Raw genomic sequence first — 15,890 nt, 5'->3', positions numbered from 1 at the left:
TGGGCCAATTCCTTTCCCTCACTGGACCTCATTGTCATCTCTACAATAAGGAGGCCAGAGACCTCAGTGTGACTATCAACATCGATTTTTCCGTGGTCAGAGAACCCGCTCCTGGAGCCACACATGGCTGCCCAGAATCCACACTGTATTCTCCAGGCTCCTGTGAGTCTCATGCCAAAGTGCTGGCTCTGAGAGCTGAGTCAAAGTGGTCAATTCCAGGCCGAGTCCCTAAAAGGCAGGGAGCCACTCTCCCTCTCTGCCCTTCCTGCTAGCTGAAATGAGAAGCCAACAGCAAGTCATCTTGGATGAGAAGAGCCAATGCACGACAGCAAGATGAGAGGAATCAAAGGGTTGCCATTCTGGGCCTGGCTTACGTACACTGAGCTGTCAGGTGGGAGAAATAAACTTCCATCTTGTTTAAACCACTGTTACTTTCTATCTCTATTAGAGCAGCTGAACTTGTAACCCTAACCGTTTCAGCCAGAGCAATGGGAACTCTTGTCTTTAAATGAAATCTTTCACGGGATAGCTGAGGTGGGGACCTCACCTGTCTCATGCATTGCTGGAGCCCCACTGCTGAGAAAAGGGCTGACCAAACGCTTGTTCAATAAGAAACTAACGGACAGGACAGACCTGGCCCAGAGGCCTTCACGAAGCAGCCTCCCAAGGACTTGGCAGGGGCTCCTGAAATGCCTCCACAGCCCTTGTGTGCTGACCATTTCAGTTCTGCCCTGCCACTTTCTCCCCCAAGTCACTCACCTTTCTTCTTCTGCCCCCCTCGCTGGCAGTCCTCGTCCCCATTCTTCTCCTCCCCCGATTCATCCGATTTGGTTTTTGGGCTCTCCTTACTATCGCTCCCCTCTCCTTTCTCCTGTTCCTTCATGTCCTTTTTGGGTGGCAGCTTACGGGCAGGTTGAGACTTGTGGGACTGCGGCTGCAGTGGGGAGTAAAGTAACAGTGAGGTGTGGTGAGTCTGAGAGCCTCTTGGGATAGGACGGAAGGGAACTCCCTGTCACTAGAAAGACCGGGCAGAAGGAGCTGGAGCATGCGATGGCAGGTCGGGCTTGATATATTCTAAGGTCCTGTTTTCATGTCTGAGATGTTTCAATAAGAAGCGTGGCCACACAGCAGGAGGTAGGAGACAACCTGTCTCTCCAGCTTCCTCAAGTCTAAGTGAGAGAGACAACCCCAAGACAGGGGGGCTGGGGCCAAATCCAGGTAGTCTGTAGGATGGAGGAGAGGCTGGCCCTCGGCCGTCCGCACTAACCCCGTCTGCAACCTGAAGGACAGTGGCCACAGCCAGGGAGAGACCTAGACCGTCAGCCCAGAACAAAAGCACCGGAAAAAAGAGGACTGGCCAGGAGCCCTTCCGCTGCTGGGACTAAGCAGAGCTGTAAAAGCTTCCCCGAGACATGTGCTCTAGAGGTGGGGACCTGGCCCATGACCACTCTCCTGCTTCACTCACTGGCAATTCAAGTGTAGTGACCGAAAACACTGGCTCTGGAAAATACAACAAACTGACTTCCAATCCTCACTTGGCTATCAAGGAAGGGCTAATAATTAACTTCTCCCAGCCTCAGCGGCCTCATCTGTAAAATAGGTATTAAAGGACCTACCTTGGAGTCACTGTGAGGATTAGATGAAACGATGAATAGACAGCACTTGGCAGTCCCTGACACACGGTAAGGGCTCAAATGGTGATTCTTAACTATTTCAATGTTGCGCATACTTCTTAAGGTAAGACCTGAGGCTCTGAAGGCTTGAGAAGCCAAATGTACACATGTAGACAGAGGTCAGTCTTGCCCTTTCCTCCCCCCAGACTCACCTGCACACTCTTGTGGGCTATCTCTCCAGGTGTGGGCCAGTTGATTGCATCTCCAAAATCACCAACCTGCAAGGCACATTCTATAAGGGCCCCGGGGTGACACTGCCTCTGCCATTCACTCAAAATATAGCTCCACCAAGAGATCAGAGGACAAAATCAGGCTGTCCACTAGGACCATCCATATTGGAGGCCCAGAAGGGGCTCCCCTGCTATTCAGAGGATCCAGAACTACCTGGCAGCTCAGAAGCACTCACTAGAACAGGAAAAAGGCCACCACCTCCAGGAAGTCCCCTTGGATTGCCCACTCCTATTCCTTACCTTGCTGCCTTTGCGCTGTTTAGGAACTGCTGCTCTTACCACCTTGGCTGGAGCAGAATGTTCTGTGGGAACAAGGGAGAGAGGGTTATGCAGAGCTCGTCGGAGGGGGCCACCACCAGCTCCCCACCCTCATCACCACTCCCACTCCAGCAAGTATCCTGCAGTTTCCCAAGGGAGGATGACGAGGTGGACAGTTAAAGAACATGTGCTCAAACACCAATAACAATTTTATCAGCCTCTTTCTTAAGAAATCATGGAAAGCGAGCTCATGGAAACAATCGGCTGCTACAACTCCAGGAACTTGACTCTGAGGTGGGAAGGCTCTCATAGCCTTATACCCTCTTCTAAAAAGGGCAAAGAGGCTGGAGAGGGTAAGTCCATGGCAGACTGAGTCCATGCCAGTGTTAGTTTTGTAACTTATGGCTCCCGAATCACAGCAGATTCCATAAAGGTCTAAAAGATCCTCTTTGGCTCTAAAAATCTAGAAGTCTGTGTGTGAGCAGACCTGGACTAGTTATCACGGGGAAGGCAAGATAAAAACCCTAACTGGGAAGTCTAGAGACCTCTTCTGGGTCCTCACACAGTAGGGCCAGCTCGGTCCTCAGTGACCTGTGGTCCATAGGAGACTTAGCCACTCAGGAGAAATTCCGTTTGCCTTCCAAGTTTCCAAAGAAAAGGTGAGACTCCATTTGATTCAATGGGTCCACCTTTAGGAATTTATCCTAATGACACAAATTAGACAAGTGTTTAGAATTATGCACAAAGTGCTATTTGTAACTTCAAAATACTGAAAACAACATACATGTCCAACAGTAGAAAACTGGCTAAATAAAGCTTAACAACTTTTAGAGCAGTCATTAAAAAGATAATGATCTCTATTCATATGAAAAGATAAACACAATAAACAAGAAAAGTTACACTCCTATTTTTGTAAAATAAAAATGTATATATGCACATATACATAGTAGAAACTGTGGAAGGACATAAAGCTAAGTGTTATCAGGAATTAAGTAGTACGTTTATAGTGATTTAATTTTGTTTGGAATTTTCCAGCAGTTTCAAAAAAAGATAAGACATGGGCTTTTAAAAAGAAAACAGAGTGTGTGTGTGTGTGTGTGTGTGTGTGTGTGTGTGTGTGTGTGTGTGTGTGTGTGTGTGTGTGTGTGTGTTTAAAAAGTGGCTCTAACAGATCTGGTCCCTTCTATATCTACACTTGTTTTCTCAACAGTTCTGAAGACCAAGGGCCTCAGAAACCCATGGGAAAAGATACATCCTGGGGCTCTGCTCACCCACTTCTCTCCCATCACTTTGTCTCCACTGTTGGCAGCCAGGCCAGGGCAAGAGTCTCTAAGCAGAGAAATTTGAAAGGCTGGTCCCAAAAAGGAATGTTCTACTCCTGATCAGACCCGTGTTCCCTTACTGAATAGAGTCCTTGCCTGACTCCTAATGGTGAAGCTACTGCATTATTCACTTCAGCTCCATGCCCCCAAGACACCCCACATGCTTGAGAGGAAAAGCTGCAGAATCTAGCCCACAGCACCCGCAGGCCCATTGAGCTGCTTACCCCAGACTGACTTCCTTGCTAATCTTGGGTTGGCCCAGAGAAGCCTGATACCAACCCAGCACCCTGATCAGGACCCCAGCCAGCCATCACAGGATCATCTCCCCCATGAGACCTGAGCTATGGTGGTCATCACTTATCCTAGACCCATCCTCCAGGAGGAGCACAGGCAAAGGGCCTGCAACATCAAGTTCATTAACAAGAAGCTAGCAAAGGGAATCAGGTTCAGTAGATGAGGTGTTCCTAAAGACTGTCCTTGAAAAGGTAAAGCGAAGTTTTTCAGGTCATTGTGTTTCTTCTAATAAAAGCTTTTTTAAAATTGGGAAGAGTCAGCTCCTATGATCACCCTGCCTGACAGTTTATTCACTGAGATCACAGAGGGACATGGTAAAGTCCCGAAAGTTCAGTCTTCAATTAATGGGAGAGCCCTCCTGCTACTAAAAGATCCCTGCACCCTGCTTTTGCTCTGCTTCCAGCTAGGGCCTCAGGCTGCCCCTGCCCCAAGGAAGAACAAAGTCCCCTGGACAGAAAAAAAAGACCACTAAGGAGAGAGAACTATTTCTGCCTTTAAGCAATATTCCTAGATCGGTTAAAATCCTAGAAACCCAGGAAGTCTCAGATGAGCTGTTACTAGGTCATGTGGGAGGCTGGGGAAAAAGCTATAGGGTTTCTGACTTCAATTACACACCCCTTTGTGGGTCCCCTCCCAGCCACCCCCCTTTATCAGGCACCCCATCCCACCCCTGTCTCCACAATATACAGGGCATGGCATCTGAAAAAGATCCCAATGAAAACCAATCCTTTGCGCAATTGTCAGTCCCCACATCCAAAACCATCCTAACCAAATAGGGAAACAAGCCCCCTTCCTCTGACCTCTGAATTCTGAAAGTTGCTCCAGCTGCCCCTGACCCAAGTCCAGCTCAGGAACCACATAAGTCACCACCCTGTACCTGCCTAAGAAAACAGAAAATGTTAGAGCAGCAAAAAGGACCATGGTTCTAATGTCCTATTTGCTGGTAGGGACCTGAGGCCCCCAAATGGGAATCCCCCAGGAAAAACCAGGACGGCAGTCGGAAGTCTCAGCCCCCTGTGTCTAGTACTCACTCCTCCAACACTCCAGAAATCCCATGTCCACTGGTGGGAGACTGGGTCCCAAACCTTCCTGGTACAATCTTAGCACACTTCTCTGGTGTTTCCCTGGTGAACAGTTACTGATAGCAGGGAGAGGTTCTCAGGTAAAGAGGAAGGGAGAAACAGGATGAGGCAGGCCCTGAATGGGGCCCCCATTCTCTGTGGGGAGCAGGGTGGCAGACAGAGGCCCTCAGAGTGTTTTGCTCAAGTCAGGGGCTAATGGGTAGCCAGAAAAGGTGAAAAGCCACTTTTTGTCCCCCAGAACCACAGCCAGGAGCCAGCACTGACTCCAATTCCAGGGGGTCAAGGAGCGTTCTAAATGATCCCACATGCATTTTTGTATTACATGCAGCACACCTGAATCTGTGTGGTGGGAGAGGCGTGTGTGTGTGTGTGGGGGCACCAGGAGACTTTCCGTGATCCCGTGTCTGCACGGCTAACTCACCATTTGTACTTAAGATTATTGAGAGCGGTGGGAACAGGCGAGTTAAACCATTGCAGCTAATGCGAGATGGCAGGAAACAAGGAGCTGGGCGTGGAGGGGCAACAAGGGATTCAGGAGTGGGGTGGAAGGAGCAGAGAAGGCAGCTCCCCAGTAAAGTGGGCTAGCTGACCAATGTCTAACCTCTGAGATTCTGTCTCTCTGTGCCTCAACTTTCAAATGTGTGACACCCTTCATTTGAACACCAACTAGGAAAGCAGGACAGCCTGTCCTTAAGCACACAGACTTTGTTATCTAATGCACTTGGGTTGGAGTTCCTGTATACTCTGCCCCTTTGAACTTCAGTTTCATCTGTAAAACTGAAGTCTTAATTATCTCATAGGGCTGCTGTGACAGTTAAATGAACAGAGCATAATAAGAGTGCCTATCACACAACAACTGCTAAATGCAGTTGACCCTTGAACAACACAGGGGTTAGGAGCACTGATCCCCGTGGAGTAGGAAGTCTGCATGTAACTTCTGACTTCCCGAAAAACTTAGTCATCCCTCAGAATCCACGGGGATTGGTTCCAGGTCCCCCACAAATAAAATCCACGGTTGTTCAAGTCCCTGTATAAAATGGCACAGATCAATGCATACAGCCGGCCCTCTGCATCTGTAGATTGAAGCAGTACAGGTATTTTTGAGAGAAAAAAATCCATGTATAAATGGATCTGTGCAGTTCAAACCCATGTTGTTCAAGGGTCAGCTGTAAATGCTAAATATTACAATTCAGATGCACAAAGGAAGCTTAATATTTCCAAGTAATCCCATCCTCATCGTTAAAGAGAGAATGAAACCATCGAAAATCTCTCAACGTGAAAAGAATCAGACTGTGTGGGAAAAAAAACCTCTTGGGGATCAATTGGTTCAATTCACTGATACAGATAACAAATGAGTCCCCTCCCAAACCTGGCTCTTCTTTTGGACACTGCCCTCCAGACACAGCCTGGGCAATAGGGTAGGTTTGCCCAGGAAAGAGGAAAAGAAGGGGAATTTACCACTGGTACCCAGAGAAACTTTGGCAGAAACCTCGACCATGCTAGAGGAAGGAGAAGCATAGGGAAAACCGAAGTTCCCTGGAATTGAGGGACCAGTGTGGGTGAATGGCAAGACAGGGCTGGACTAAGGAGAAAGGGGAAGCTGGCACCAGCTCCTAGAGATTGTCATCTGAAAAGGCTGAGTTTACCCTGATTGCAAAGAACTTCTAGAAACCTTGGAGACCAAGGCGATTTGTTAGGCTTTTACTCAAGTTCACACTCATCCACCTGCAGTCCTGTCCCTGGCCATCTGGTTGACCTCCTTGGGGGCGGCCTTCCCAGATGGCAGGTGAGGTGCCCCTGCTAGGTGCTGTCACAGCCTTCAGGACATTAACTGCCTGGTTACATGCTCCTTGAGGGCAGCAACCAGGCTGCTTTCACAGCAATAATCCCAGTGTCTAGCTCAGGGCCTGGTAACACAGCTAACATTTGTTTAATGAATAGCAAGTTCACACACCAATCTCCTCTTTGATTTCACACCAGAAAAAAGACTTTGCTTTCCAAGTGCTAATTCCCGGGGCTATAGCCTCAATGCCCAGGCCCAGGAGCCTTCCCCAGCCACCCCAGGCCAGAGAAACAAGGGTCCTCGCTAGGTACTACTAGTTCCCAGAGGAACCCATGCCCCTGTCCTGCCTTAACTAAGAGGCAACCAGTTACCTGAAATCAGTGCTGGGTCCTAGTCCAGACTCCACTCATCAGTTGTATCGCCGTTGGGACACTATCTACGCCCCTCCCAAGACTCACCTTCCTCAATGGAACAAAAGGTGGTAATATTCAGTCTAGAGGTATGAGGGGAAAGAAGGCAAGATCTCAACCACGGAGGTGTCTCATCAAAGCAGGAGAGATGCTAGCAACAAACTGTAGTTGTGAGAATATTAACAAGGGCAGGTAATATATAGAGAGCACCTACCAGATGGCATGCCATGTACTGTTCTAATGTTGAGTTCGTTCCTCTAATTGGTCTCATTTTACAAATAAGGAAATCAAGGCACACGGTATAAAGGTTTTTTGCCAAGATCACAGCCAGCAAGCAGTAGAACAGGATCTGAAGCCAAGCAGTCTGACTCTAAAACCTGTGCTCTTGACTGCTGGGGGGCGGGGGTCCAAGTTACATCCTGATCATGGCCAACAGGGCAGGCCCTCAATGGCAGGGCTGCAGGGGTATCATTCTACACTGGGAAAACCAGGGCCCAGTGCAGGGAAACCTAAGGTCACAGGGCAGAATGACTGACACTTCTAGGACTGGATGACAGCAACATTTCTTCCCTACCCAGAAAGCCGCAAGGGAAACAACCACTAAGCACACCCAGCTGAAGTCCCCAGCAGAAAAAAGGCGAAAGACAAAAGGCATTGCGTCCAGCCCACCTGACATGGATTCTGCCCCCACCATCTGCCTGAACTGCAGTCCAAACCCCATCTGTGGAAGGCAGCGAAACCATCTAAGGGGATGGAAGGCAGGCAGGAGAGGGAGTCTGGATTATCACCCACCTGTGCCTGTTCCTTCCAGGACAACTTGGGGCAGAGTCTGAAAAGCCGGGTGTAGTCTCGGCTGTCACCCAGCGGGGAGGAGGAGGGGGAAGCCACAGAGAACAAGCTTGGGGACCAGAGGCCTTTCACCCCATCCCCGACTCTAACACCTCTAGGCAGGAACATTCTTCTACAGAGTAAAAGGAATGTCGGTTAACAGTTCTCACCTTGTCCACCAGTCGTCCCTGGTGCCCTGTGCCCCCGTTGCTGTTAGCTACCACCTCTCAGAGGCCTCTCTCTCTGTCCAGCCCTCCTGCCCCAAATTCCCCCCAACTTGAAGATGAAACACAGGAGGGGGCCTGAGGGCGCCCCTGTGGGGAGGGTGGGCAGAGAGGGGAAAACCTTCAGAAGGTCAGACCATCTTGAGGCTCCAGTAAAACGAAGCTGCCAGCCAGCAGCCAGGTCAGCAGTGCAGTCTGTGCCCCTTGGCTTGGGAGGAGGGGCAGCTTGGGTCACATGATAACCCAGCCCGGCTCAGGCCCAGCCCCAGTCAACTATCTTTAGCCTGTAGTGACTCAAGCAGCCAGGTGGCCACACTCTCCCGGCAGACATGGACCCTGCTGCCCTCGGGTGGCTGTGGCCACCTCCACTCCTAGCACAGGTCCCTAAAGTCCTGCCCCAAAGCTAACTGTCACCACAGCTGAAACACATCAACAGCTAGTGAATTCCCTGGCCTGCAAGTGCCAGCTCCCTAACCCAACATTTCTGAACAGCACATTCGGTTCTATTTAGAACAGTAATAATTATGACCACCTCTTACTGAGTGCTGAGTAGGTACCAAAAACTGGTCTAAGTTGCTTTCTGTGTGTGAGTTAATTTATTGCCTCAAAAATACTATTATTCCAGTAGTTTGGAAAATGAAACTGAGGGAATGGACTTGCCCGAGGTCACACAGTATATATTCTGTGTGATATTATTCACAGATCTCAGCATAAGTTCTTCCAAGCCGGCGCTCCCTGACTGCCTAATGTAAAGTGCTGCCCAACTAGCAACTCTGAACTCTGGAGCAAGTTCTAATTCAGTCCATGATTTGGAGTCTTTGGAACATTTATCACACCCCTGAAATGACTGCATTTGTGTGTATCTCAACCCACCAGGCCAATCAATTACTGAACCCATACTATGTCTTTGCAAGGTGCCCAAGTTTTTTACATGCAGTAGCTATGATTTTTCACAACCCCTCTAGGAGACAGGTGTGATAATTCCCAGATTACAGATGAGGAAACTGAGGCTCAGAAGATAGGCTAAGTGACGTTCTGAAAGTCACCATGCTAGTAGTGGGTAGCAGAGCTGGGACTGTAACCCAAGTTCAGCATGACCCCACCCCTAGGCTCGATTAGCCCATACCATGTCCTGTGTAGAGACCGACTGGGAGCTCCATGAGGGTAGGTCTACCTTGCCACTGGCCCCGGGGACCCAGGATTGAAGCTTGTGTATGGCAGCCGCACAGCAATATTTACTGAATGAAGGAGTTTACACAGGTCTGGGTGCTTCCAAAGGAATTTCCAGAGCATTCTCTTCTGGGAAGAGAGAGAGGTTAATTGTCCCTTTGCATTACAACTGAACAGCTGTGCAGTCTGGCAGCTGCAACCTCATTGGAGACCAGACCTATGCCCTGTTCTCCTCAGAGATGGAATCAGCGTGCTTCAGTCCAAACACCAGGGGCCAGCTGTGGGAAACAAGAGGTCACAGAAGGTGTGCAGACAGAACAGCAGAGCGACTCCCCAGAGGTCCCAAACCTAAGCCCCTAGGCCCCAGGCTGTACCATCAATCACAAGACCTGACAACCGTGGAGCTGGGAAACAGGCCCCAGCTAAGGGGACAGCACCCACTCAGGAGAAGTGGAGGCTCCAGCCTCAGACCCAGGCTTAGTGCTATCAGGGCTCCTGCGTTTTCAAGAGAAGTAGAGAAACAAAGTGGATATCAGAGAAATCTCCTGCTTTCTAAATACTGTTCATCAATTCACATGTTATAAACCCCTTCTACAAGCCACATTCACCCTGGGGGCTCTCGTGGGCTCTCCTAGGCCTGAGAAACAGGCCAGGCAGTCCTCAGGCAGCTGGGCCCTGGCTTTCAATAGCCGCTCCTCTCAGGAAGGTTCCAAGGCACAGGGAATGCACTATTGCCCGCCTGACTCCACTGTCCTGCTACAGGACGCCCCCCAACTCAAACCTGGTTTCCCTGGTCCCTGTGGTCACTCACTGCCTCGGGGAAGGCACTCATTCTTCTCGTCCTAAATGCATTCTTAGTTGGAAGAGACTGCTGACTCCCTAAGAAATGACTTTGGATTAGCTCTGTTATTGAAGAAGAGAGGCTGGAAGGGACTTGCGAACTCATCCCATTGTACAAACAGGAAAGCTGAGGCCCAGGAGGGCTCCGGCCGTGCCCAAAGTGACCAGTGAATTGCTGTGGAGCTAGCACTGAACATCCAGTTCCTGCCTCCAGATCCAGCTTTTCCTGGAGGTGGGAAAGCCAACTTCCCCCCTCAACAAATATGCTCGGTGCACCATGACACCCACTCCCAGCGTGAGAGGCAAGGCCTCAGGGACCCAAGCATTACGGGAACCGTCCCTGTTTTTAAGAAAATGACTTCTCACATGGAACTGGACATGACGGAAAAGAAGGGGTGCTCTGGATGCAGTGGACCTGGGAGGGGTACCCACTTCCACCCCCAATTTGATTTCTTCACACTTCTCCAAGGAAGGCCGAACCTTAGATCTCTGGAAGACGTGGGGGAGGCAGGCCTGACCAGCCATCTACCCAGTGTGGCAGGTGGGGCACCCTCACTAACCATTTCCTGCTGTCTGAAATGACCAAGACCTAATGGCTCCAATCCTGCAGGCTGGGAACACTTGATAGCTGAAAATACCACAGAAAATGGGAAGGGCTTGCCAGGTGTCCTAGAAGCAGATGAGGAGCTGGAGTTCTGGGGTGGAGACCAATACCCCCAATCCAATTCAGCCAGGTTGGCCTTGCTCCCCTGAAGGAGCTGATTTGCCTCTCAGTGAATACGGACCAGCCTTGGAGGCCCCTTCAGCGCCTCATGGTGCTCCCCAACTGGGAAAGAGCAGAGCCCCGAGATACCGTGGGTGTGGAGACAGGACCTGCCCCACCTGTAGACTCCCCAATCCTGCTCACACACCAAAAGCACCCTTCCCCCTTCAGTAAATGTAGAGGGCGATCTGACCCCTACCCCCAAACCCACCCCACCAATTTCTGAGGCTGCTGGGCTAAGAGCCAGGACAGAGGAGTTAACAGCATGGCCTTCACAGCCCACTCCAGGAAGTTCTAAACACCATCTGCCATCAAATAAGTAACTCACAAGGCCAGGGGAAATGGTCAAATCGGACCAACCGCTCATGTAGCCTGTAACTTGATAGGCATTAACTGGGCCACACAGGAATGAGGACCAAGCTAGCAGCTTCATAAGGAGGCAGAAAGGCACCTTACTTACATGGAAGCTCCTAGAAGAATCAGACTTAACCTCTGGTTTTCTGAAACTATGAAAGGGGCTCAGAACAGCTGCTACTAGCTCACAGGATTTAAGCAGCTGAAATGAAGTCATAGTTAAACACAGAACTACCATAAACTCATGATAGTTATTAAGATTGTTAATCTCTTTGAGGCAATTCTTGAACCTGGTGCTAACAAAAAAGTGGAGAAGTATGGTGGCTAGATTTAGCAAATAACGCAGGACACCTAGTTAAATGTGAATTTCAAATAAACAACAATTTTTAAAACTACACATGTCCCAGGCCATATTTGGGACACATTCTACTAAAATATTATTCACTGTTTATCTGAAATTCAAATGTAACTGGGCTTTTTGTATTTACTAAATATGGCCACCACAGGATGGAAGGACCATTGCCTCGTGCTCCCTGACAGTGGGGTAGTGAGAACCTACCATCTGCCAGTCCTAACATTCTTTGATTTAATCCTTATGCTCACTGACCACCAGAACCACAACTTTAGATGAAGCCAGCTTTCTAGGCTGCACTTCTTAAGCCAGTAGTGGGCACATGGGTTCTCCTTTTTATATTTTTCTTTTATTTAACATTTATGTTCTGTTGTATTGACTATTTAATAGTTTCTTGAAAAATAAATGGCAGAGCTCTTCTGATGGAAATGGAACTCAAGCCCCTTTCCCACTTTATCTCCCATTCATCTGGAGTTCCTGTGCAGAAGCCAATTATGAAAAACCCTCACTTTACAGCTGTGGAAACTGGGACCAGTGAGCTAGCAGGCTTGCAATACCACTTCTGTAATCTGGGGCACCTGGGGCGGGGGTGGGCAGCCGGTTAAAATGCACCTTGTAAAGCAAGGTGCTTGCTTTCCCCCATGCTCCAGAAATCAGGTTGGGGGTAGGGGGCAGAGCTAGGGCATCTGCAGCTTTAAGGGCAATGCTGATGCCAACTGATGTTTGAGGACTGAGCTGCCAATGAGTGAGACTACCAGGAAGGGATCCTGGTCTCCAGCGCCCAGTCCAGGGTCTCATGCTTGCAGACAGGAATTAAATGGCTCACCAGAGCAAGAAGTAAAACGTTTTAATCACACACACAAAAAGCAGCTAGACGGATGCATGAGGAGCCCACCCCCTCCATTCACCCACCAGTCCAAACTCCAGCATCAGGTACCAAGATTGGTCAGGTCACGAAGCCACAAGCTAAGAACTGACTCTGGGTGCTGAACACACATTGTGATGTATAGAAGATGTATTGCAGAGTACACCTGAAACCTATGTAACTTTACTAACAATTGTCACCCCAATAAACTTAAAAAAAAAAAAAGAAGCCACAAGCTGAGTGTCTTAACAGACGTGAGGTCACAAAGGATCCCTCTGGGCTAGCTAGGCTCAGGGTTTAGTTTCACAACAAGCTCCAAACTATGGTCTTGCCAGAGGGAGAAGAATGAAGGCTCTAAAGACAACTGTCTGCCTGCCTCCTCCTCACAGCCAAAGAGCCTCTACTCTTACCCTAATCCAGTTTGCTCACCCAATGCTCTGAGGTCTGGGTCAGTTAAATAATAATGGCTCAATTTACTAAGCACTTACATCAGGCCTCCTGCTGTGGGCCTTTTGTGCATTAGGTTTTTCAATCCTCACAACTGCTACCCGTGTTGTAGAGGAGACTCAGAGGCTAAGTGGTTAGCCAAAGGTTACACAGCGAGAAGGTATCCATCTGACTCCAAGGATCTGAAATCCCAAGCTACCCCAGGCCTCTCAGCAATACTGGAAACAAACACTAGGTTCTTTGGGTCCCCAAAGGGGTCCAGCTCAAGCCTGCAGGTCCTACAGGAGACTGAGGCCACTGGCCCCAGAATCCACTTCTCTGAGCCTGTTAGTTCACCTCCCAGGTGGGGATAACGCCACTCAGCAAAAGGAAGAAAGGCAACACAGAGCCAGGAACCAAAGCACTGCTTATGGCAAAGGCAATGCTCCAGGGCCTCCTGCAACCCAAATGCCCAGGCTGTGGCCAGTACCAAGCCCAGGAGAATTGTGAAGCCTCAAGCAGATCAAAAGGAGAGGATGGAGTACAGAGCAGAGCCTCTGGGACAAAGGACAGGCAGGAGAGGGGTACAGGAGGTGGAAAAGCCAGGATTTTGTACAGGCCCCGTTCCAAGGAACAGGAGAGAGCTGAACAGAGAGCATCAACCACCCACCCAGGTAAATTACCTTTCCTTACCCTTGGTGACCAGGGCTAATCAGCTCCTAAGGTACTTCCTCACCCACCATAGCACCTGTCTCAAAAACAATGTCTGATACAGGAAGGGTTGACGTGGTTCTCCACGTCAGAGCACAGAGTGTAGAAATGAGACACAGTGAGCTTCCGGACTTGTCCCCAAAATACCAACTTATTTTATGAGATCTCAGCCCTGCCACTCCATCATGAAACTTCACCATAGGTGAACTTGGCTACTGAGGGGTCTGTGTGCCAGGCACTGGGGAAGTAACAGTGAACAAGCCAGTACCTATCCTCTGAGGTTGTTTATATAAGAGCTTAATCTTCAACTCCACCTGTGACTGGCTGAGGATCAATTTGCAATGTTGTTGTGGGCAGAAGGGACAGCAGCCACGAACGTATTTGTATTTCCAGTCTGGCAATGACTGAAAACTGCTCTTCATCTCAACAACTATTTAGCCCATATTATGTACTGTGGATACAGAAAGTGGGTAAGATTGCCAAGGGTCCAGCCATGAAACTCGTAGCTGACGTGAGAGCTGACATGGGTGGTGTTAGGTTCAACATTCTGTCCCTCCAGGGGCTACTATGTCCTCACCTCAAGCAAGCCTAGAATGCTGAGGTCCAGATGGTACTAGAGGGATTGAGGCAAGGCCCAAAGAGGAGCAAAATGCAGAAACACAGGTGAGAATTAAGAATGGATGCCTCTGTGGAAAGCGCACTGGACGAGGAGTCTGGAAAACTGCCTACTTCACTAAGGTCAGCCCGGATCATCCAACTGTACCACCAGCAACTGGGTGGTGCTTCTACGGCCAGGGCTTAGAGTCCAGGCTCTGCTACTTCTACCTTGGTGACTCTGGGTTTCTGTAAATAGGAATAGTTTCCAACCTGATGGGACTGTGTGGATTAAATCAGTGGATATTTGTAAAGTGCTTGGGAAAGTGCCTAGCACATAGGAAGCACCCAACACTTGTTAGCTATTATTGTGGAAATTTATTGATGACTGAGTACCTGATTAGGACCACTGACAAACTGTTCCACGCTACCCCAAGCTCAGTGGTGAACCCCCCGTTAGGTATCTAGTCCGGGATGTCTGCTCCATGGCTCCCACCCCTCCCAGAACCACTCTGAAGAGCTCATCAGTAAGACAGAGTGGACGGGTGGGCCTGTTTTCAAGAAATGTAGAGCATTTCTGGGCAACACCTCCTCCATTTGGCCAGGCCATCCCTGGCCTTCTCAGGGTGTGTCGAAGGCTGGCCCAGTGTGGGGGAGGGAAGGGAGCTGAAGGCTTGTGTCTGCAGGACCAGGAGCAACAGCATTTGCTCTGGATCTGCCTTGATGCTTGTGCTGCCAGGCCTAGTCTTCTAATATGCAGTCGTGCAGCACTAACTATTCAAAGGGGCTCCTGTTTCTCCTTGAAGGGACATGGCAGAATGAAGCAAGACCTAACATGGACACTGTGATCCCCTTGGTGCCACGTGGGATACGCTGGCCAAGAGACAACCTCAGTTTTCTATAAAATGAGAAGGAACCAGATGGTTTCCAAAGCCCCTCGGGACTTTGGCCTTCCTCAAGTCTAGGATCTCCAAAGAGCTGTCACCTCAGAGGGGCAATGGTAGTGATGATACAAGTCAGGAGGAGAGACAGGGAAGGCCTGGAAGGCCAGAGAATATCCCAGAGCAACTACAAACCCAGCTGCAGCCAATAGGGAACTTCAGCAGCCTCTCTACTCCCAGCCAGCAGTCTGGTATTCTCAGGCTGCCAATGCCCTCACACCCCTTTCCCCATGCTTGGCAAGAGGGCCTCCCACTCAATGGACATACTGCTGTGCCCACAGGTCATGGAGAGAAAAAGCCAACAGAATCAAATTTAACTTTTTAAAAAATGTTTATGGAGCTATTTATTATTGAGCCCTTAGTATGATTTGTCACTGTGCTAAGTGCCTCCCTTGCAATCTTACCTAATAGGAAGACTGATGCTTATCTTCTTTTTACTCTGCTGATTTTTTTCCCTTATTAGTTATACTTTAAAGGGTGGGCGTGGGGTGGGGGGGATAAACTGGCTTTGCCAGTTCTTAATTCTGACCCTGGGCTGGTCCCTTAATCTCTGTAGGTCTATGGAGAAGGAATTTCTCCATAAAAGGGAGCCAACTACTACCCACTTGAAGGGCACTAGTGAGGTATGAATAAGTCCCAAGGGCTATCCCAAGGCAGTACCAACCCTTTCAACAGAGGGCTTAATGAGTAAGACTAGACCCCAGGAGAAATCAGAATGGTGGCTTAGAATGCTCAGCTCTGGCAGGTGCCATCTTGGACAGTGTCCCATC

The 15,890-nt window shown here is 49.4% G+C and overlaps 1 protein-coding gene across 7 annotated transcripts in view; it reads right to left on the bottom strand.

Moving 5' to 3' along the window:
* LARP1 (La ribonucleoprotein 1, translational regulator) overlaps positions 1-15,890 on the bottom strand; it is a 53,712-nt gene that overhangs the window by 20,375 nt on the left and 17,447 nt on the right. For 4 of the 7 annotated variants that reach the window (XM_081035194.1, XM_081035195.1, XM_081035192.1 and 1 more), the window contains 4 exons: positions 4,578-4,658; positions 2,144-2,205; positions 1,826-1,891; positions 760-934 (listed from right to left, as the gene is read on the bottom strand). In XM_081035194.1, coding sequence (XP_080891320.1) covers positions 760-934; positions 1,826-1,891; positions 2,144-2,205; positions 4,578-4,658 — 384 coding nt within the window. The remainder of the gene's footprint in view (positions 1-759; positions 935-1,825; positions 1,892-2,143; positions 2,206-4,577; positions 4,659-15,890) is intronic. The other 3 variants (XM_081035193.1, XM_081035198.1, XM_081035197.1) reach the window with 1 other exon arrangement.

This window comes from Rhinolophus hipposideros, assembly GCF_964194185.1.
Source record: "Rhinolophus hipposideros genome assembly, chromosome: 23".
Lineage (NCBI taxonomy): Eukaryota > Metazoa > Chordata > Mammalia > Chiroptera > Rhinolophidae > Rhinolophus > Rhinolophus hipposideros.
Note: the sequence above shows the minus strand (reverse complement) of the source record. Positions and strands in the feature narration are given on the sequence as shown.